Raw genomic sequence first — 22637 nt, 5'->3', positions numbered from 1 at the left:
TGAGGTTTGTGTGCGTGTGTGTGTGTGTGTGTGTGTGCACGTGCATGCGTGTGTTGACAATGCATGTGCGTGTGTGTGAGATAATATGTAGCTCTACATTATATTGCAGCTTCTCCCTATATATGCATGCACACACACACACACACACAGTGGATAGCGGTTACCTGCCTGTTTCCTTTGTGTGTTCTGCTCTACATCTTGCAGATGGATGAGACTTTTTTTTTTTAAACATCCTTTTCCGACTGGCCTTATTCTCCTCCACAAGTCTGCCATGTGTTTACAGAGAGCTGCCCTGTTCTTCAGACCTGCACCGTCTCATCGACGACGGACTTGGTGCAAAACATCTCAGGACCCGGGCTCACCTTGGGCTGATGCCATCTACCACACCGACATTACAGACTTAGAAACATGCCACCTAATGGTGGCAGACGAACAACACACTTATCCTTCAGCTCAGCACGGCTCCAGTGCCGAGAAGAGCCTTGGAAAAGAACACCGCAATCGTGTTGGACACCGAAAACCTCAGCGCCTGCAGTGGTCCTGTTATCTTTCAGAGCACAGTAAAACTATCTTACAGCTCACACACACATGGTCCATATCTGTAACCCCTTTTAAAATGAATACACCGATGAGTGACACTCAAACGCCTCCAATAACAGACTGGGCGTAGGAGGCAAGTCTTTAACCCTGGATTAAAACCCACCCTGTGTTAGTGTTGATATCTTCTCGATAGACTGCAAAATCTGGGTGTTAACCAGCCCAGACACAGCTGAGGAACAAGACCATGCCCATGCAACCGAACACGTAAGGAACATACAATGTCCTGTTCACGGTACGGCCACTGGTCACGTACACTCGTAAATTTTTACACATCTGACAAAAGACTGATTCAGTCTTTACGTCATGGCATTTATTCCGTCTAACGGCGCCGTACAACATGCCTGCGGTCTACAACTGTGAACTAAAACAAGACTGCCTCGTCTCGCTCCCAGTAATACCCATAAAGCCCGTGCGGTTGACACCTAAAGCTGCATGCGGCGACCTCCGCAACCCCCCCCAAACCCAACACCCAATCTTAATCCTCGCTGCAAACGGCTCTAATCCAAAATGCACAGATTAAAACCACAGGATTATTACCAATCCAATTACATCCAATGATTTTAAGAGCTTGAGCAGGGGAAGAGGTGTCTGTCTCATCTGAACGAGCTCGAGCTGCCACGACCCCCCCGCCCCCTCCGAACTCTGATTGAAGTTCGGTTTCGATCCGCGCTCGTCATCGATCATCTTCAGCTGTCGATACTACGAGACTCCAAACTGCCGTAAGCCGTTTTATGATTTGATGGGATTTGGAGATGGGGGTTTCGCCACTCCGTGCACCCGTGCTCGTGGCACGGCTCGGCCGCTCGGAAGTCACTTCGGGCCGGGTTTTCCGCGCGTCTCGAGCGACACGCAGATGAAAGCCCGGCCGCTCGCACTCAATCAACGGGACCCCTTTATTCCAAGCCATTAGCATAAAGTCCCCCAACTAATAAGGGCTGCGTGCTCCATACTCACAATGGGCTCGTTCGGCATTACAATCGCGCGAACAGGCGCGCGCACCCTTGATGTCCAAGGTTGTGATGAGAATACGTGTTTAGCGCGAGGAAGGTGTGAAAACGTCCTTAGGTCCCTCAGTAGCGATGACGTTTGGGCACCGGGCGCTTTGAGCTACACACACACACACAAACCGGAATCCATCATATTACATCAAACATGCATGGCAATGTGTACGCGCGCTGGGTTGCAGCTACCGCACACGAGCTCAGACGAGCATCGATTAGGAAACGGCGCGCGCCTCGCCTTGGCGCACCCGACGGGTTAAACTCACAACGCGCCGCGGCACAGCAGACTGAGAGTCTGCAAACAACGCAAATGACGAGGGTGGAAGACGCACGCAGGCCGCTCGCGTTCGGCTCTCGAGCGGACGGGGTTTCGTGAAACGAGCGCATCAATCCTTTGCGAAATGTGCCTCGCGGATTTCGAGAGACACCACGCGACACACACTGGCGTGCAGGCGAGAAGGAAACGACTCTAAAACTTCGTTACTCACCATTGCATCAAACACAGGTCCTCGGTTCGAAAGACTAAAAGGCAGAAATGTTCTTATGCATGAACCAGGTCTACTCTGCATAAACGCAGATGTGGCCGTCATTTAAAGTGGCCGGATCACCGTCGCACCGATAAAGTCCGGGCTTTCACTCGGAAAGTGGCAAGCATTGTGCTTACAAGATGGTGCTCCGAGCATGCGCGCATTTAGGCATGCATGCGCGAGCCCCACGGACTCACTCTGTGCTTGGTACTTGAAAGCGCGCGACTACCCGCGTCGTAGGCAGCTGGCAGAATTCATAGGCTGCACTAAATCGTTGCTCTCTCTCTTTATATATACACATCACATTTGCATATATATATATATATATATATATATATATATATATATATATATATATATATATACATACACACACACATACATACCACACACACACACACACACACACACACACACCACATTTGCATATATATATATGCAAATATATATGCAAACGTTATATTCATTATTTTTCTCTTTATTTTTTACATTATATATATATATATACACACACACATACCACACACACACCACATTTGCATATATATATATATATATATTTATATATTTATATATATATATATATATATGGAAAAAATAAATAAAATAAATAAATAAATATATATATATTTATATATATATATATGAAAAAAATACATTAAAAAATAAAATAAATAAATAAATATATATATATATATATATATATATATATATATATATATATATATATATATATATATATATAATGTAAAAAAAAAAAATAAAGAGAAAAATAATGAATATAACGTTTTATCTGGCTCGAACAGGTCTGAAAAGGAGGACATTGTGCCTGACACGTTATAAACACGAACGAACTGAATGCTTTTTTTTTTTGTGCAATAACGATATGTGCAGATTATGACCATTTCAGTCTTCAAAGACACGCAGAGCTCGAGGAGTCGTGTAATGCGGAGCAAATGAGTCGTAACGTGCATTGTAAAACATGCGCAGCAGCGCCTCATTTACAGCTCAATGGCTGATGAGCTGTCATGTCAGCCCTCAAGGAGACACTCTTCCTTTGAATGCCCTGTGCGACCCGCAGGGTGTGGGTATATAAAGCAGGCAGAGCGCGAGCGGGGCGACCTGTCATCGCGAGCCGTCCCACGATGCACACTCCGCGAGCTCTCCCGGCGCTCTGCCTCCGGCTCCTCCTGGTCGGAGTGTTCGGGATACCCGGAAACGTGCACGGAGCCAGGAGCGCGACGCCACGACACCATCTGCCGACGTACATGATGCGCCTGTACCGGAATTTCAAGTCTAATCAATCTCGAGCCACGGACTACGCCGATCTGGAGCGCGCGAGTCAAGCCGACACCGTCAAGAGCGTCATGTCCAAGAGTAAGAGCCTTTATTAACTTTTTAAAACTTTTCCTCAAAATGTTGCGCTTTGCATATAGAAAACTACTATAAAAACATATATAAAACTATATATAAAACATATATATAGGAAATATCACGTACGCTAGGCAAGCAGACTGGCAATATTGCGCTAAAATGCGAACGTCTGGGCCGTGTTGCCGCTATTGTTCTGCGGCGCGGTGGTACCTAGCTGTCAAATCTCTGCGCCAGACAGCCTCGGATGCGCGCAATCCACATTTGGCCCGAGCGGGGCCCCGGGGGCGCATGCTTCCAGTCTGCTGCCCCTCCGCGATGTTGCCCCTCGGCGTTCACGTTGCCCCTCCGCGATGTTGATTGGACAAGCTGCCAGACACCGCTATACAAATCATTTGTTAACTCAAATCAACATCTCGGACCCCTGGGTTTCACACCCGTGGCCTGATTAGATTAGCCCGTGCCTGAGCCGCGCGCTGCGCCCGGGCGCCCGGCGCGGGGGTCCGTTCGCGTCGCCGCTAGGTGAGAAAGCCGAAGCGTGTGTGTTTGGAGAGGATGTGCGGGCGAAGCGTCCGCGGATATGTGCAGCGATGGGTTTCGATCCGGTGTTTGTTTTGAGAGGATGACGGCGAGCTCAGGCGGACGGTCAAGCTCGCTTTAACTCATCGCGCCGGCATGTGCAGGCAGCGGCGAGTTTCTGCAATATCGGAATAGACACACCCTTAATCACCTGGCTCTTAAAAACGCTCTCGGTGTTTAATCAGCTTCCCTTAGATCTGTAGCCTTCGCATCAAAAGCGTAAACCGCAAGGCCACGTCAGGAGCCCGCGCGCATGACCTCGTTAATCAGCTTCTCCGTCGGTCTGGGTTGTGTGTATTGCCCCGCGCGACCCGATCACGGCTAGAGAAGACCTTCTGAGAGCTTAGCCTGCCTGAGCACACGCATATATACATAAACACACGCATACATTTTTCATGTAACATGTTTTTATTTAATCAGTTTGTTCGACAAGCACTTTAATATCTTTTTCTCCGTCCCTAGGTTTGACCTATCGAGAGAGACGCTGGGTCATAAACTTTGACCTCTCATCCTTACTGTCAGACCAACACATTCAGGCTGCTGAGCTGAGGCTCCGTGTTCCCACAGTAACCAGCCGGGCCAACGTTACCGTAGAGATTCGCCATCAGCAGGAAGAGCCGTGTCGGAGCGTCTGCCTCTGGGACCAGCCTCTGGGTATTCTCACCGAGTTGTCTCTGGTGAGCTCGTCCGCTCAGTGGAGGGTGTACAACGTCACCGCCCTGCTCTTCCACTGGATGGAGCAGACGCTCGCGCGGGGGTCGGGGACGACGGCGAAGACGAGCGCACGGCATCCGGACGGCGCGCACGGGCACCCCGACGGGACGACGGCTGCCGACGAGCGTTCCCGCGGCGCGCGCGGGCACCCGGAGGGCGTGAGAGTTCCCCACATTCAGGCCCACCGCGCCCTGCTGGTCGTGTTCTCCCACACAGGCTCCGGAGAGGGCGCTCCGCACAGGGCCAGCCTTCTGCACACGGCCGAGCGCTCCAAGTTCCCGATCCCTCCGGACAGTCCGCCGCTCCGCAGGGCGAAGAGGCAGCGGTACAGCCGTCGCAGGCGCCGGGTCGAGCCCGGGGACGTCGCCCGGGCCCCGCCCTCCAAAGACGAGAAGGAGAGCCTCTGCAGGAGGGTAGACATGCACGTGGACTTCAACCAGATCGGATGGGGCTCCTGGATCGTGTTCCCCAAGAAGTACAACGCCTACCGCTGCAAGGGCATCTGCCCCACCCCTCTGGGGGAGGAGTTCCACCCCACAAATCACGCATACATGCAGGTTAGTATTGCACAAATAGTACTGCGCATGAAGGGGGGGCGGGTTTCTAGCAAAAGTATTTAGACCGTGTGTGTGACGTCTCCCACTGCAGAGCCTGTTGGAGCAGCACCAGCCGGGCCGGGTCCCGGCGCCCTGCTGCGCCCCCGTCCGAACTGGTGCCCTCAGCATGCTCTACTACGAGAACGGGGAGATGACCCTCAGCCACCACGACGACATGGTGGTGGAGGAGTGTGGCTGCCAGTGATGAGCGACCGGCGCAACCACCCGAACCACAGCAGGAGAATCCAGAAGATGGAAACGAGAAATACAAGAGAACAGAGAAGAAGCGTGAGCACATCTCCAAACAGAATGTGTCATGTTTCATTATAGACCCCTTAGAGTTCCCAAGCACTGTGTTTGCATTTAGAATACGCCGCCCGGTGTGACAATGTAAATATTTATTGTAAATAACAGGTAAATAAAGTTTCAATATTTATTATTTATGATTCTTTTAGTAGAAGTCATCACTAAAATGCTATTTTTTCATGAAGAAATAAATTTCTATAAATGATGATTCTTTGAAGTGTTTTATTCAGAGGGGGTCTATATTAGTTATCAATTTATTAGCCTAGTAACAACAAACCGACATATTCGTCCTCTTTATTCAGTAAGAGACTAACACGTAACCAAAGACTCAGCTATGACTGATGTTCTGAAAATTCAGGAGAACAGGTAGAAGTTAAAATTGAGTTAATATTAAGATTAAACTCAGATTAAGTCTGGTGTAGATTAAATTCGCTGGTCGCTGGCTCAGTCAGTCACTCACTCCCGTTTAGCAGGCTTGACATTCTCCACCAGGGCGTTGGAAATCGTGGCTGAACCGAGCGGAAGCCGAGATTTGTCTACCTCTCCCTGTTTATTCCACGCTTGCCTGCGTTAAGACTGCAAGAGGTTGGGGGGTCTGGGCCTTTGGCAAGCCACAATAATCTGCTATGGAAGCAGAACTCCTCTAAACTCAAGACTGCGTCCGCATAATTCGTTTTTCTAGACTCCAGCGCATTTATTTTCCCGCTTAGAGTCCAATTCAATCCAACCAAAGTAATTCCTCACTTCAGCCACACACGAGCCAGCAGTTGTACTGACTCCGCACCGGATTTTACTTGACAAATCCGGAAAACAAACAGACCTCGCCGTGACGCGCCGTGACGCGCCGTGGACGGTCCGGCGTCGCGTGAACACTGCGCTGGCGCACCGGACTCACGAGAGGAGGACACGGACGCACGAGCGCAACTCTGCAACCGTCCCTTCACCTTTAAAGGGTGAGACTAGCGTGTGCGTGTTCGTGCGGCGCTCTTCCCGCTGCCGTCAAGCAGGGCTCGTGTTTTGCGACAGCTTCGCTCACCCCGCCAGGTTGTGTGTGTGTGTGTGTGTGTGTGTGTGTGTGTGTATCACAGGTAGGTGCTTAAAGCAGCGACGTCCGCGTGCGTAACGTGTGTGACTGCAACACGCGCGCCCCGTTTCAAAGCCGCAGTAAGCGATCAGAGGAACAGATACGCGAGACGTTATGCTAGCGCGCACGAGCAGTCACGGAACACGGGTTCCGTAAATAGAGCGCGCTGACTCGCGAGGTCGTCGCGCACAGCTGTCGTTTGGTCAGCGGCGCAGCGCGAGGCTGGAATATCCAGGCCCAAATGCACGCACAGAGCCACTCGCGCGCCTCACAGCCCGCGCTGTGCCGTTATTGATTGCTTTCACTTTCACGAGCTGAACGTGTCGCGTTCGCGGTCCCGCCTGCGTGACTGCGTGTTGCAGCGACGCCTCGGTTTCGTTCACCGTTAAACCGCTCTAACCGAGTCTGGCCTCGCGGCTCAGGTCAGACCGGAAGCCTGACATGCACATGCGCATGTGCAGTACCGGTGACTGTGAGAAGGCGTCGCCTGTCCCGACACCCCACCTGTAGCCGAGCCACGCGCTACCCACTGACACCAATCTTTCCTCAGGTACGGCCAGCGGAAGGAGGATGGGTGAAGCAGTGGTGCGTGTGGCCCGGAGAATCAACGCCACAGCCGAGGAGGGAAGAGACACGCTAGGTGAGTGCGGGGTTAGGTGTTAGGTGAGTGCGGGGTTAGGTGTTAGGTGAGTGTGGGGTTAGGTGTTAGGTGAGTGTGGGGTTAGGTGTGCGTGGGGTTAAGTGTTAGGTGAGCACGGGGTTAGGTGAGTGCAGGGTTAGGTGTTAGGTGAGCGTGGGGTTAAGTGTTAGGTGAGCGTGGGGTTAGGTGTGCATGGGGTTAAGTGTTAGGTGAGTGCGGGGTTAGGTGTTAGGTGTGCATGGGGTTAAGTGTTAGGTGAGTGCGGGGTTAGATGTTAGGTGAGTGCGGGGTTAGGTGTAAGTGGATTTAGATGTTCAGTGAGCATGGGGTTAGATGTTAGGTGAGCGTGGGGTTAAGTGTTAGGTGAGCGTGGGGTTAGGTGTTAGGTGTGCATGGGGTTAAGTGTTAGGTGAGTGCGGGGTTAGGTGAGTGCAGGGTTAGGTGTTAGGTGAGCGTGGGGTTAAGTGTTAGGTGAGCGTGGGGTTAGGTGTGCATGGGGTTAAGTGTTAGGTGAGTGCGGGGTTAGGTGTTAGGTGAGTGTGGGCTTAGGTGTTAGGTGAGCGCGGGGTTAGGTGTTAGGTGAGCGCGGGGTTAGGTGTTAGGTGAGCGCGGGGTTAGGTGTTAGGTGAGCGTGGGCTTAGGTGTTAGGTGAGTGTGGGGTTAGGTGTTAGGTGAGCGTGGGGTTAGGTGTTAGGTGAGTGTGGGGTTAGGTGTTAGGTGAGTGCGGGGTTAGGTGTAAGTGGATTTAGATGTTCGGTGAGCATGGGGTTAGATGTTAGGTGAGCGTGGGGTTAAGTGTTAGGTGAGTGCGGGGTTAGGTGTTAGGTGTGCATGGGGTTAAGTGTTAGGTGAGTGCGGGGTTAGGTGAGTGCAGGGTTAGGTGTTAGGTGAGCATGGGGTTAAGTGTTAGGTGAGCGTGGGGTTAGGTGTGCATGGGGTTAAGTGTTAGGTGAGTGCGGGGTTAGGTGAGTGCAGGGTTAGGTGTTAGGTGAGCGTGGGGTTAAGTGTTAGGTGAGCGTGGGGTTAGGTGTGCATGGGGTTAAGTGTTAGGTGAGTGCGGGGTTAGGTGTTAGTTGTGCATGGGGTTAAGTGTTAGGTGAGTGCGGGGTTAGATGTTAGGTGAGCGTGGGGTTAAGTGTTAGGTGAGCGTGGGGTTAGGTGTTAGGTGTGCATGGGGTTATGTGTTAGGTGAGTGCGGGGTTAGGTGAGTGCAGGGTTAGGTGTTAGGTGAGCGTGGGGTTAAGTGTTAGGTGAGCGTGGGGTTAGGTGTGCATGGGGTTAAGTGTTAGGTGAGTGCGGGGTTAGGTGTTAGGTGAGTGTGGGCTTAGGTGTTAGGTGAGTGCGGGGTTAGGTGTTAGGTGAGCGCGGGGTTAGGTGTTAGGTGAGCGCGGGGTTAGGTGTTAGGTGAGCGCGGGGTTAGGTGTTAGGTGTGCATGGGGTTAAGTGTTGGGTGAGTGCGGGGTTAGGTGAGTGCAGGGTTAGGTGTTGGGTGAGCGTGGTGTTAGGTGTTAGGCGAGTGTGGGGTTAGGTGAGTGTGGGGTTAGGTGAGTGTGGGGTTAAGTGTTAGGTGAGCGTGGGGTTAGGTGAGTGCAGGGTTAGGTGTTAGGTGAGCGTGGGGTTAGGTGTTAGGCGAGCATGGGGTTAGGTGAGTGTGGGGTTAGGTGAGTGTGGGGTTAAGTGTTAGGTGAGCGTGGGGTTAGGTGTACGTGGGGTTAGGTGTTAGGTGAGCATGGTGTTAAGTGTTAGGTGAGCGTGGGGTTAGGTGTTAGGCGAGCGTGGGGTTAGGTGAGTGTGGGGTTAAGTGTTAGTTGAGCGTGGGGTTAGGTGTTAGGTGTATGTCGGGTTAGGTGAGTGTGGGGTTAAGTGTAGGGTGAGCGTGGGGTTAGGTGTACGTGGGGTTAGGTGTTAGGTGAGCATGGTGTTAAGTGTTAGGTGAGCGTGGGGTTAGGTGTTAGGCGAGTGTGGGGTTAGGTGTTAGGTGAGCATGGTGTTAGGCGAGCGTGGGGTTAGGCGTGTGTGGGGTTAGCCGAGTGCCACGCCTGCTCTGGTCACCACTGGTGAGAAGTGCACATTGAGCTTGTGTGTTGGATCATTGTTCTGTGCTTTCCTCTACTGCCCTGCAGATGGCGCTGTCGTACAAGCTCAGCTAAAGGCAAACGCTTAGCACATACAATCACTGGCTTTAGACCGAGTGCTTAAGGTCACACTTTCCATTCAGTCAGTTTCATTGTGCAGCCAATTATAGATAAAAAACCAGTCACCTTCCCTACACCTCCGAACTCTCATTTTGTGCCTTACGTCCGTGGCGCTCAGTTGTGATTCGTCACACGTACATGTGCTGTTCGGAGAAATGAAGTGAGGTGAGGAAGAATGCAGTAATTAGAGTGTGTGTACTTCATCTCCATGCTGGCTCCTTCTCCCTCTCTCTCTCTCTCTCTCTCTGTCATAGATCTCTCAGACTGCAAGCTAATTAGCTTCCCTGATGGAGTGTTCAAAGTGCTCCGCACTTGCACGGATAACATCCGCGAAATCACTCTGGCAGACAATGAAATAAAGGCCCTACCCAACAAGTTCTTTACCACCTTTGTCCAGTTAAGAGGTGCTAATGTTTTCTCCCACAATTCTCTCTGCTTACATGTGCTACTGTAATCTGGATTTGAGCGCTTCATTTGTGTGTGAAATATGCAACAGTGGCAAACTGGAAGTGGTGGGACTTGAACTGGCCACCTTCTGGTTACCAGTAAAGTCCCTTAACCACTGCCCCACCACTGCCCATTTGTGATGGTATCTTACACCTACTGTACATGACGTAACTAGTGTGTACTGGGGTCATATTCTTCTCTTTAGCCCAGTGTGTGTATTTATAGATGTGTGTGTGTGTGTGTGTGTAGCTCTAGAAGTGACTGGTCTTTCTGTGTTTGGGCAGAACTGAACTTGCAGGGAAACAGGCTCACCAAGCTGCCTGACGCGGTCGGAGACATGGAGCATCTGATCAGCATCAACCTGTCAAGGAACTGCCTCAGCGTGTTTCCCCAGCGGCTGACGGGCGTCCGCACCCTTCAGCACATCCGCCTGGAGAACAACCAGATCACAGGTGGGGCGGGTGAGCCGGAGGCTCTGAGAAAAGCCGTCAGGTTCCCGGCGGTGCTGAACGGAGTCATTAGAGCTGTCGTCCACGCACCTTTTGGTCCATCTCATCTTTGGCTCGAGATCCATAAGACAAAAGCTCGTCGAGTCATAGGCCAACACCGTTATAGGAGGTTCACCATTCACAAGTGCGCACACAAACAGACTCACACACAAGCTGGAGGGTGTGTGTCTGTTCACTACGCCGCTGCCTGTGTACCGGACAGGTTGACGCAGTCAGACCAAGGTCCAGTGTCTCACGTGGTCCGCGGCGAGCTGATGTCCACGCCAGTCGTATCTTCTTTCTGTCATTGTTTCTCCTCTGCCTCATTCTGTCTCCGTGTCTTCACATATTCTTTCTGTCCCGGGTCCTGTCTGTCCTGCAGAGCTACCCCTGGAAGGCCTCTGTGAGATGCCGGCTCTGCAGTGTGTGGACGCGCGGGGCAACCCTCTGGATGTCTCCTTCTGCCTGGGGACCCACACCTTCACTCTCCTCACGTAGAGCTGCAACGGCATTTGTGGTCTAACTGCAAAGAACACACACACACACACACACACACACACACACACACACACACACACACACAACACAACACAACACATACGGTTTCTCAAAGCATGCTGTTTGAAACAAATGCACTTTTATTCATTGCACAAATGTTAGCTAGCAGTACAAAAAGACCACCCTGTCCAACCTGTCCAACCTGTCCATGACGTCCTGGGGTCAGAAAAGGACATTGGCTTTTTGTCACAAAGAAAATAAAAATCACGGCTGAGCTTTGGTCAGGGTTGGTGGGATTTCCTTTGGGTGCCCTGCATGTCCAAGTGGTGGATGTTCGGGTTCTTTTAGCCTCGATCACGAAACACAAAGTTTCTGCAAAGAAAGACTCTCAGACATCACCATAGAGTGTTGTCTCCCTTCATCCTGACATTAAAGTCAAAGACAGCCTGAGAGACATATGAGGCTCCGTTTACGTTTCCAGCAGGTGTCGGCTGCCGCAGGGGGCAGTCAGGGGGCAGGCTGTACCAGCGTGGAAACCAGGGTGCAGTAGTCGCCCACCCACACACAGACAGAGCGCGAACCTACATCAACTCTGGGCACTAATAACAAAAATATGAATTAAAGAATAATGCCATCACTACCACGGCAGGTAGGGGAGGGTTGGTTCACAAAATCGTTCTTCACGGAGACTCTAATTAAGAGCAGTCTGTGACTGGGAGCTGTCTGACTGGGAGCTGTCTGTCTGACTGAGAGCTGTCTGTCTGACTGGGAGCTGTCTGACTGGGAGCTGTCTGTCTGACTGGGAGCTGTCTGACTGGGAGCTGTCTCTCTGACTGGGAGCTGTCTCTCTGACTGGGAGCGGTCTCTCTGACTGGAAGCTGTCTGTCTGACTGGGAGCTGTCTCTCTGACTGGAAGCTGTCTGTCTGACTGGGAGCTGTCTCTCTGACTGGGAGCTGTCTCTCTGAGCTGTCTCTCTGACTGGGAGCTGTCTCTCTGAGCTGTCTCTCTGACTGGGAGCTGTCTCTCTGAGCTGTCTCTCTGACTGGGAGCTGTCTCTCTGAGCTGTCTCTCTGACTGGGAGCTGTCTCTCTGAGCTGCTCTTTCTCCATCACACTGAACAATCTCTTGCTGTGCCTTTGTGACATTTTTCAATAAATATTTATTAATCGAGTTGGAGTACATATTTATTCATTTCACACCTGTTTGAATGAGCTCATCTCCTGCACACAGCATGTGAAACATGGGTTTAATGCAACTTTCTCATTAGATTGGATTCCAGCCATGGAGAGACCAGACCTGTCTATTTCTGCCATGATACACACGGTACTGTTATCTCCCGGGAGAAGGAGATGTCCTTGTGTCATTATTAACATCTATACTGATGATCACAACCATTATCAGATGTTATAGAAACTGTTTACTGATTACCTTAACTTTATAAGTCATTATAACTTCACTGATCAACATAACTGCTAGCAAGTCATCCAGAATACCTCATCCAGACTATGATTCATAGCTAGCAGGAATCAGATTTAAAACCTTTGGACACCACAGTAAGCAGTAGAGAAATCATTTAAAGACAGAAGGTTGCTCAGAGCTGAGACAAAGACAGTCCCACCAGAGCTGCAGCACGAGAAATGCCGCTCTTTCTTACTGTGATTACGAACGGTTAATAAATACTAACAGAGATTGACCTGGGATGGAAGGCACCTGACTGAACTGTGTTTAAACACAGTCTGAACGCACAATGTTTCCCTCTTACGTAACGACACCTGTTTTCCAGAGAGCAGTAAGAATGGACTGTATTTATCACTTTTAGGTTGTAGGATGGCTGTTCTGGGGTCAGTGAGAAGCACCATTTGAATAATAATGCCATTACTTTATAAATGCCCTGAAAACACTGTAAACACACTTATGCAAACCTTTTACCAAGACTTTCAAGGAAAGGTGCCAAAGAGTGGAACAGGGTCAGTTCACATTTCATATACAAGTTCACACACACGTGTGTGTGTATGTGTGTGTGTGTGTGTGTGTGTGTGTGTGTGTGTGTGTATATATATATATATATATATATATATATATATATATATATATATATATATATATATATATATATATATATATAAAATGTATTTATTTATTTATTTATTTATTTATTCATTTATTTTTGGTTAAAGCTACGGTGTGATGTTGCAAGCGTCCAGAGGTCACAGTGGTTCTCAGAAAAAAAAACCCCCAACAACTTCATTCTAAGCGACTGGGAGGGTTCTGATCAGAAAGATTTTCATATCCATGGTAACCGTAACCATGAGCAAGTTAAAATGTGATAGGTGAGTAATAGAAAACTGGGCGCGTCACCTCAACAGAAGAATCAGTCATTCTAAACAAATGAGGTGTGTGTGTGTGTGTGTGTGTGTGTGAGTGTGTGTGTGTGTGTGTGTGTGTTTCATTCTCCTGTGCTCTCCCTCAGCTATGAGAGAACACCCCCAGGAGAGAGAGACAGAGAGGGAGAGTTCCTCCTCTGCCTAGTTTACTGTCCACAGCACTGGTGCTGAACTGTGACCGTGGTCTGAAACATGGCAGTGTGTGGAGTCTTCATCACCAGGGGTATTGGCCCCTGCAGTCTCTGCACCCCTGATAAGAGCCCAGGACAGTGGGAGAAGCTGTCTCCAAGAAGGTCTGGTGTGACAGGTCTGTTGACCTGGGCACTGGATGGAACCTAGTGATGAGTAACAATACTCCTTCACTAATACCTGATGAGCCACGATACTCCTTCACTGTTAATCCTGATGAGCAACGATACTCCTTCACTGTTAATCCTGATGAGCAACAATACTCCTTCACTGTTAATCCTGATGAGCAACGATACTCCTTCACTAATACCTGATGAGTAACGATACTCCTTCACTGATACCTGATGAGTAACAATACTCCTTCACTAATACCTGATGAATAACAATACTCCTTCACTGTTAATCCTGATGAGCAACGATACTCCTTCACTAATACCTGATGAGTAACAATACTCCTTCACTGTTAATCCTGATGAGCAACGATACACCTTCACTAATACCTGATGAGTAACAATAATCCTTCACTAATACCTGATGAGTAACAATACTCCTTCACTGTTAATCCTGATGAGCAATGATACTCCTTCACTGTTAATCCTGATGAGTAACGATACTCCTTCACTGTTAATCCTGATGAGCAACGATACTCCTTCCCTAATACCTGATGAGTAACAATACTCCTTCACTAATACCTGATGAGTAACGATACTCCTTCACTGTTAATCCTGATGAGCAATGATACTCCTTCACTAATACCTGATGAATAACAATACTTCTTCACTAATACCTGATGAGTAACAATACTCCTTCACTGTTAATCCTGATGAGCAATGATACTCCTTCACTGTTAATCCTGATGAGTAACAATACTCCTTCACTGTTAATCCTGATGAGCAACGATACTCCTTCACTAATACCTGATGAGTAACGATACTCCTTCACTGTTAATCCTGATGAGCAATGATACTCCTTCACTAATACCTGATGAATAACAATACTTCTTCACTGTTAATCCTGATGAGCAACGATACTCCTTCACTAATACCTGATGAGTAACAATACTCCTTCACTGTTAATCCTGATGAGCAACAATACTCCCTCACTGTTAATCCTGATGAGCAACGATGCTCCTTCACTAATACCTGATGAGTAACAATAATCCTTCACTAATACCTGATGAGTAACAATACTCCTTCACTGTTTATCCTGATGAGCAACGATACTCCTTCACTGTTAATCCTGATGAGTAATGATACTCCTTCACTGTTAATCCTGATGAGCAATGATACTCCTTCACTAATACCTGATGAATAACAATACTCCTTCACTAATACCTGATGAGTAATGATACTCCTTCATTAATACCTGATGAGTAACGATACTCCTTCATTAATACCTGATGAGTAACAATACTCCTTCACTGTTAATCCTGATGAATAACAATACTCCTTCACTAATACCTGATGAATAACAATACTCCTTCACTAATACCTGATGAGTAACAATACTCCTTCACTGTTAATCCTGTTGAATAACAATACTCCTTCACTAATACCTGATGAATAATAATACTCCTTCACTAATACCTGATGAGTAACAATACTCCTTCACTGTTAATCCTGATGAGCAACGATACTCCTTCACTAATACCTGATGAGTAACGGTACTCCTTCATTAATACCTGATGAGTAGCGATACTCCTTCATTAATACCTGATGAGTAACGATACTCCATCACTGTTAATCCTGATGAGTAACAATACTCCTTCATTAATACCTGATGAGTAACGATACTCCTTCATTAATACCTGATGAGTAACAATACTCCTTCACTGTTAATCCTGATGAATAACGATACTCCTTCACAGTCCAATAAATGGACTCTCAGGGGAGTTCTTTTCCCATCCAACCCACAGGCTCACATTCAAAACTGTCGCTGGAGGGTCTGAGACGGAGGGGGAAGGCCACAGGAAGCAAATTAAAACTGAAATAAAAACACAGGCTCACTGGACCTACCAGGACACACAGGGCCTGTAGCATCCACGCCCTGCTCTGTGCCTCAGTGCAGTGTAGCACTGGATGAACCCCTTGGACCACATGGGCCTGTGGTGCTTATGGGCATCCTCTAAATCCGCACACTGCATCTTAAAGAGAATTTTAAAGAGTACAGCAGAGATTAATAATCCTTCCATACATCCACACAGGAATCGGCTACAAGCCGGGACATGTTGGTATAACCTCCAAGAACCTTACATACACCAGCAATGAGTAACTGTGAAAAAATACATAATAAAATAGTAATAGTGTTCATGTTTTATTGTGCTACCATATAAAACTAACAAATATAATCTGATCTTAATCTTAATCTACAGTGAGGTGTATGGTGGACTAAAGTGTCTGCATATTGAAACCAGGAGCGAACTGGAATATTTGCATATTGGAAACAAGAGTTTGGTGGATTGGAATAATTGCATATTGGAGCCAGGTGTTTGGCGGATTAGAATATTTGCATATTGGAGCCAGGTGTTTGGCGGATTAGAATATTTTCATATTGGAGCCAGGTGTTTGGCGGATTGGAATAATTGCATATTGGAGCCAGGTGTTTGGCGGATTGGAATATTTGCATATGGGACAAGACGAGAATTTGAAAAGTGATAGATCTACAGTACCTCCAGGTAAACAGGAAGCTATTTAACATAATTTAACATGTCATTAAGCCATTTAACATAATTAGTCTTCATGCAACTAGTGGAACGCTAAGTCTTCAGATAATATGGCCTGTCAGCTGAACTACAGTTAGGCTTCCTGAAAGACTTGAAGATCATTTTACAATAAACAAATTAAACCCGCCTGGAGGAAAAGAAAGTGTTGTCTCCTTAAATAACCAATCAAAACTTTTGGCTTTATTAAAATAGAGCTGTGACACCTTTATTAACGACGGCTTTGGCGTTTTGTGTTTGCATTTGAGATATAATTATCATGGGAAAAGCACAATTGTGCATCAGCTAATAAACATGTAAAAACAGACAGTATACGCAATAATGTTACCTTTGAGAGGCTTTTTACACGTCCAACATAAAGAGCTTTAATATCTTAACTGTTTTTTTGCATCTATGAAGATTTTGTTTGCCTGACTTCATCAAAAGTATTTGTACAATCTACAAGGTGAGAAACACTACATTATAAACACTACATTTTAAGAGGATACATTATAAACACTACATTTTAAAAGGATGCACTATAAACACTACATTTTAAAAGGATACATTATAAACACTACATTATAAACACTACACTTTAAAAGGATACATTCTAAACATTATATTATAAACACTACACTTAAAAAGGATACATTCTAAACCCTACATTATAACTGAAGCGAGGTCTAACAGCTAACCAGCAGATATGGAGTGAAAAGTGTTCAGGAGTCACATTGCTCTTTGTAAAAATGACTTTGTTGTCAGGAACTTTTCTGGCGCACTGCTCTTAATCAGCAGGGAAAGCCCTCGTGGATGAAGCCAGCAGGGGGTCATCTGCTGTGTTCAGCTCTCAGGAGCCCAAATCACCCTCTATTACCCAAGATGCAGTAGGTCTGCTGGTTTCTCTGCATCTCTGCCATTAAACATGTAATGAGAAGACAAAGGAGGCCAAAACAGAAACTCCTGGTACTGACCCTGTACTGACCCGGTACTGTCCCTGTACTGTCCCTGTACTGACCCGGTACTGTCCCTGTACTGTCCCTGTACTGACCCGGTACTGACCCGGTACTGACCCGGTACTCTCCCTGTACTGACCCAGTACTGTTGAGTCTGAGAGAGGGACGTTAACGTGTTTCTCTGTGCAGTCTGGGTTGAGTTTGGGAGAGGTTAATGTGTTTCTCTGTGTGGTCCAGGTTGAGTTTGAGAGAGGGACGTTAACGTGTTTCTCTGTGTGGTCCTGGTTGAGTTCATGAGAGAGAGGTTAACATGTTTCTCTGTGCAGTCCGGGTTGCAGAGCTCTGGGTCAGCGACCTCCTGCGTGCCGACAGGAACTGCACCTTCTCCCCCTGCTACCAGCACTCCCCACCCGTGGCAGCCGTCTTCATCCTGGCCTACGTCCTCATCTTCGTCCTCTGCATGGTGGGAAACCTGCTGGGGTCTGCTTCACAGTGCTGAAGAACAAACGGATGAGGACCGGCACCAACATCTTCAACCTCAACCTGGCCATCAGCGACCTGCTGGCGGGCATCTTCTGCCTGCCCATCACGCTAGCCGACAACCTAATAACAGGTGGGTTCAGAGAGGCCTCCTGGGGGCGTGGGGAGGGTTAACGTGTTTCTCTGTGCGGTCCGGGTTGAGTTTGGGAGAAGTTAACGTGTTTCCCTGTGTGGTCCTGGTTGTGTTCATGAGAGAGAGGTTAACGTGTTTCCCTGTGTGGTCCTGGTTGAGTTTATGAGAGAGGTTAACGTGTTTCTCCATGCAGTACGGGTTCAGTTTATGAGAGAGGTTAACGTGTTTCCCTGTGTGGTCCTGGTTGTGTTCATGAGAGAGAGGTTAACGTGTTTCTCCGTGCAGTACGGGTTGAGTTTATGAGAGAGGTTAACATGTTTCTCCATGCAGGGTCGTGGGGAGGGAGAATGTTCTTCTGCTCTTATTAACGCCACTTTGCACAGCGCACAAGTCTGCTGGCTGGGTGACGATTTTTTTCTTGCTAGGTCGCAGGCACTTTGTCGCACATTAATTACACGTTTTTACTTTATCGACAAAACAAGAACAGCCAATAGCGTCTTGTTGCCAGGGAACATCTCTTTAAAGAGATGCGACTATAAACTGCGTTGCCCTGCTTGTGCCTTAGTAATTAGCCATTTGAGCATGAATAAATGTACATGATAGTGCCATCAAACCAGTGTATGACTAATGCATAGGACCACGGTAGTTTGAATTGTATTGAGGAAGTGCACAAATATTCATAACTGTCACGGTACGGCCCTCCCCCTGAACGCCTCCGTGTGTGTGTGTGTGTGTGTGTGTGTTCGTTAACATGGCCACGCCCTCCTTGTGTCTCCCACCTGCTCCTCGTTGTGTCATTAGCATACATGTATAAAAGTCTATCGTTTACGTGTTTGTGTTGTCGGTGTTTGGCCCCGTTAGCCTGCGTGCTAAGTGTTATATGTTACGTGTGCAAATAAACGTATGTTCTTGTGTCTGCGACTCATCCCCGCATCCTGCTTGAACTTCCTTGTTACATTAACAAGAAAACACATCTGTGTCTTCTGCTCTCTAAGCATCTCTTAATATCAATAATAATAATATAATAATATTAATAATTATAAAATTATTGTCATATTTTCCCTCCCGCTTTGTTTATTCACTGTATTCACCTCCTATTCGTCTATGTCTACTCACTTATCTGTGCTTCTGATTCATTATACGGTATCATGGGTCATTATATGGTATCATGGGTCATTATAGGGTAGCATGGGTCATTATAAGGTATCATGGGTCATTATAGGGTAGCATGGGTCATTATACGGTATCGTGTCATTATAGGGTAGCATGGGTCATTATACGGTATCGTGTCATTATAGGGTAGCATGGGTAATTATACGGTATCGTGTCATTATAGGGTAGCATGGATCATTATACGGTATCATGGGTCATTATAGGGTAGCATGGGTCATTATAAGGTATCATGGGTCATTATAGGGTAGCATGGGTCATTATACGGTATCGTGTCATTATAGGGTAGCATGGATCATTATACGGTATCATGGGTCATTATAGGGTAGCATGGGTCATTATAGGGTAGCATGGGTCATTATACGGTATCGTGTCATTATAGGGTAGCATGGGTCATTATACGGTATCATGGGTCATTATAGGGTAGCATGGGTCATTATACCGTATCGTGTCATTATAGGGTAGCATGGGTCATTATACGGTATCATGGGTCATTATAGGGTAGCATGGGTCATTATAAGGTATCATGGGTCATTATAGGGTAGCATGGGTCATTATACGGTATCGTGTCATTATAGGGTAGCATGGATCATTATACGGTATCATGGGTCATTATAGGGTAGCATGGGTCATTATAAGGTATCATGGGTCATTATAGGGTAGCATGGGTCATTATACGGTATCGTGTCATTATAGGGTAGCATGGATCATTATACGGTATCATGGGTCATTATAGGGTAGCATGGGTCATTATACGGTATCGTGTCATTATAGGGTAGCATGGATCATTATACGGTATCATGGGTCATTATAGGGTAGCATGGGTCATTATAAGGTATCATGAGTCATTATAGGGTAGCATGGGTCATTATAAGGTATCATGGGTCATTATAGGGTAGCATGGGTCATTATAAGGTATCATGGGTCATTATAGGGTAGCATGGGTCATTATAAGGTATCATGGGTCATTATAGGGTAGCATGGGTCATTATAAGGTATCATGGGTTATTATAGGGTAGCATGGGTCATTATAAGGTATCATGGGTCATTATAGGGTAGCATGGGTCATTATACGGTATCATGGGTCATTATAGGGTAGCATGGGTCATTATACGGTATCGTGTCATTATAGGGTAGCATGGATCATTATACGGTATCATGGGTCATTATAGGGTAGCATGGGTCATTATAAGGTATCATGAGTCATTATAGGGTAGCATGGGTCATTATAAGGTATCATGGGTCATTATAGGGTAGCATGGATCATTATACGGTATCATGGGTCATTATAGGGTAGCATGGGTCATTATAGGGTAGCATGGGTCATTATACGGTATCGTGTCATTATAGGGTAGCATGGGTCATTATACGGTATCATGGGTCATTATAGGGTAGCATGGGTCATTATACGGTATCGTGTCATTATAGGGTAGCATGGGTCATTATACGGTATCATGGGTCATTATAGGGTAGCATGGGTCATTATAAGGTATCATGGGTCATTATAGGGTAGCATGGGTCATTATACGGTATCGTGTCATTATAGGGTAGCATGGATCATTATACGGTATCATGGGTCATTATAGGGTAGCATGGGTCATTATAAGGTATCATGGGTCATTATAGGGTAGCATGGGTCATTATACGGTATCCTGTCATTATAGGGTAGCATGGATCATTATACGGTATCATGGGTCATTATAGGGTAGCATGGGTCATTATACGGTATCGTGTCATTATAGGGTAGCATGGATCATTATACGGTATCATGGGTCATTATAGGGTAGCATGGGTCATTATAAGGTATCATGAGTCATTATAGGGTAGCATGGGTCATTATAAGGTATCATGGGTCATTATAGGGTAGCATGGGTCATTATAAGGTATCATGGGTCATTATAGGGTAGCATGGGTCATTATAAGGTATCATGGGTCATTATAGGGTAGCATGGGTCATTATAAGGTATCATGGGTTATTATAGGGTAGCATGGGTCATTATAAGGTATCATGGGTCATTATAGGGTAGCATGGGTCATTATACGGTATCATGGGTCATTATAGGGTAGCATGAGTCATTATAAGGTATCATGGGTCATTATAAGTTAGCCTCGCTCTACTGTATCACCCTTCTGTCTTACCCCAGACTGGCCCTTTGATGAGGTGACCTGTAAGCTTCCGTATCTGCTTCCGTCTTCACGCTCGTGGCTATTGCTATAGAGAGGTCTGTCCACTGCTCTTTCTGACACTCACACTAAGAACAGGTTCACTTGGCCTTTCCTGTGGAGGGTAGTTACAGCAGTAATTAAGCCCCCGAGACATTTCACTGTTTGCGTCAAGTGCCTGTTATGCTTTGTGCAGGCTAAATGAGTCCTGCACAGCTAATGAAGGTAGCAAAACCTTGCGACATCACTGATGCATCTCTGGCTTACACCTCTGAGGTCTTAACAACCACTACACAGGGCAGGAGCTCCAGCTTCACCTGAGTGTGCTGTACTAGTTCATGAGTGTAGTATTCTGAGTGTAGTTTACTAGTCCTTGAGTATAGTATTCTGAGTGTAGCTGGCCTCCTTCAACAGCAATGTCAACCCCATCGTCTACAGGTACTTCAATGAGAACTTCCGCCGTGGCTTCCAGGCCGCCTTCGAGGCTGGACTGTGCCTGGCAGAAGCCCCACTCTGGCCTACCGTTGCTGCCGCCGTGGAGACGGGCCGCAGGAAAGGGGCGTGGAAATGGAACGAGTGTTTGCGGGAGGGCAGATGGGCAAATGCCGTAGGGAAGAGGGAGTTTTGGGATGGAGAGATGCAGAACAAACTGGTGCTGGAAGATCTGAAGTGAAAGAGGAGATTATGAGACACTGAGCACTGCTGTAGTTCTGTCCAAACACCTCTGAACAGTACTGATGTAGTTCTGTCCAAACACCACTCTCAGTTTCACACCCAGCGACACCTCTGACCTTGGTGATTGTGTGACTTTAACGAGGTTCGTTACATGGTGTGGCTCTAGTTAGCCTGACATTGCACTGCTAGATATGTTTTAAAATGTGAGGACCTGCAGATGACTGGTTAGAATCTGTAGGTGTTAGTTTGCACATGCATGTCCTCGGGTTGGTTTAGAAATATTTAATTGTGACATTCTGGAGCGAAGGAGCGAGACACGAATGAGAAGAAAGAAAAGGATTTTAATGGGGAAAAGGCAAACGGCTGAGAATGAAAAAAACGAACAGTGAAGAAGAACCTGAACATACTGGAGAACCTGAACAAAGGTTCAACAAACACCAACAAGAGATGGAATAGTCTTGGAGAGACGTGTCCTCACACTGGAGAGGGCCAGTGAGAAGCTCTGATGAGATATGTTCTCATACTGGAGAGACGTGTCCTCACACTGGAGAAGGCCAGTGAGAAGCTCTGATGAGATATGTTCTCATACTGGAGAAATGTGTCTTCACACTGGAGAGGGCCAGTGAGAAGCTCTGATGAGATATGTTTTCATACTGGAGAGATGAATCCTCACACTGGAGAGGGCCAGTGAGAAGCTCTGGTGAGATATGTTCTCATACTGGAGAGACGTGTCCTCACACTG

The 22637-nt window shown here is 47.2% G+C and overlaps 3 protein-coding genes and 1 pseudogene across 6 annotated transcripts in view; 3 read left to right on the top strand and 1 right to left on the bottom strand.

Annotated features, from left to right (window-relative positions):
• pald1a (phosphatase domain containing paladin 1a) overlaps positions 1-2312 on the bottom strand; it is a 38975-nt gene extending 36663 nt beyond the window's left edge. The window contains exons 1-2 of one of the 3 annotated variants that reach the window (XM_035533807.1): positions 2090-2312; positions 165-378 (exon numbers count right to left, since the gene is read on the bottom strand). The gene's annotated coding sequence lies outside the window, so the exon portion shown is untranslated. The remainder of the gene's footprint in view (positions 1-164; positions 379-2089) is intronic. The other 2 variants (XM_035533808.1, XM_027008416.2) reach the window with 2 other exon arrangements.
• A 961-nt stretch (positions 2313-3273) lies between these two features.
• On the top strand, positions 3274-6505 carry ndr2 (nodal-related 2). The gene is made up of 3 exons (XM_035533201.1): positions 3274-3505; positions 4541-5349; positions 5441-6505. The coding sequence occupies exons 1-3, from the start codon at positions 3274-3276 to the stop codon at positions 5591-5593; spliced, it is 1194 nt and encodes a 397-aa protein (XP_035389094.1). The 3' UTR covers positions 5594-6505.
• A 31-nt stretch (positions 6506-6536) lies between these two features.
• Positions 6537-11444, top strand: lrrc20 (leucine rich repeat containing 20). Of its 2 annotated transcripts, none has more exons than XM_027008418.2 (5): positions 6537-6647; positions 7329-7418; positions 9868-10017; positions 10345-10512; positions 10931-11444. In XM_027008418.2, exons 2-5 carry the CDS (start codon positions 7349-7351, stop codon positions 11044-11046), a joined length of 504 nt encoding a protein of 167 aa, XP_026864219.2. In that variant the 5' UTR covers positions 6537-6647; positions 7329-7348; the 3' UTR covers positions 11047-11444. The 2 variants fall into 2 exon arrangements, with proteins under 2 accessions (XP_026864219.2, XP_026864220.2); XM_027008419.2 differs by lacking the exon at positions 6537-6647 and adding an exon at positions 6754-6782.
• Positions 11445-17584: 6140 nt separating this feature from the next.
• On the top strand, positions 17585-21893 carry LOC113576392 (annotated as a pseudogene).
• The last annotated feature ends 744 nt before the right edge of the window (positions 21894-22637 follow it).

The sequence above is a fragment of the Electrophorus electricus genome, chromosome 14 (assembly GCF_013358815.1).
Source record: "Electrophorus electricus isolate fEleEle1 chromosome 14, fEleEle1.pri, whole genome shotgun sequence".
In the NCBI taxonomy this organism is placed as follows: Eukaryota; Metazoa; Chordata; class Actinopteri; order Gymnotiformes; family Gymnotidae; genus Electrophorus; species Electrophorus electricus.
Note: the sequence above shows the minus strand (reverse complement) of the source record. Positions and strands in the feature narration are given on the sequence as shown.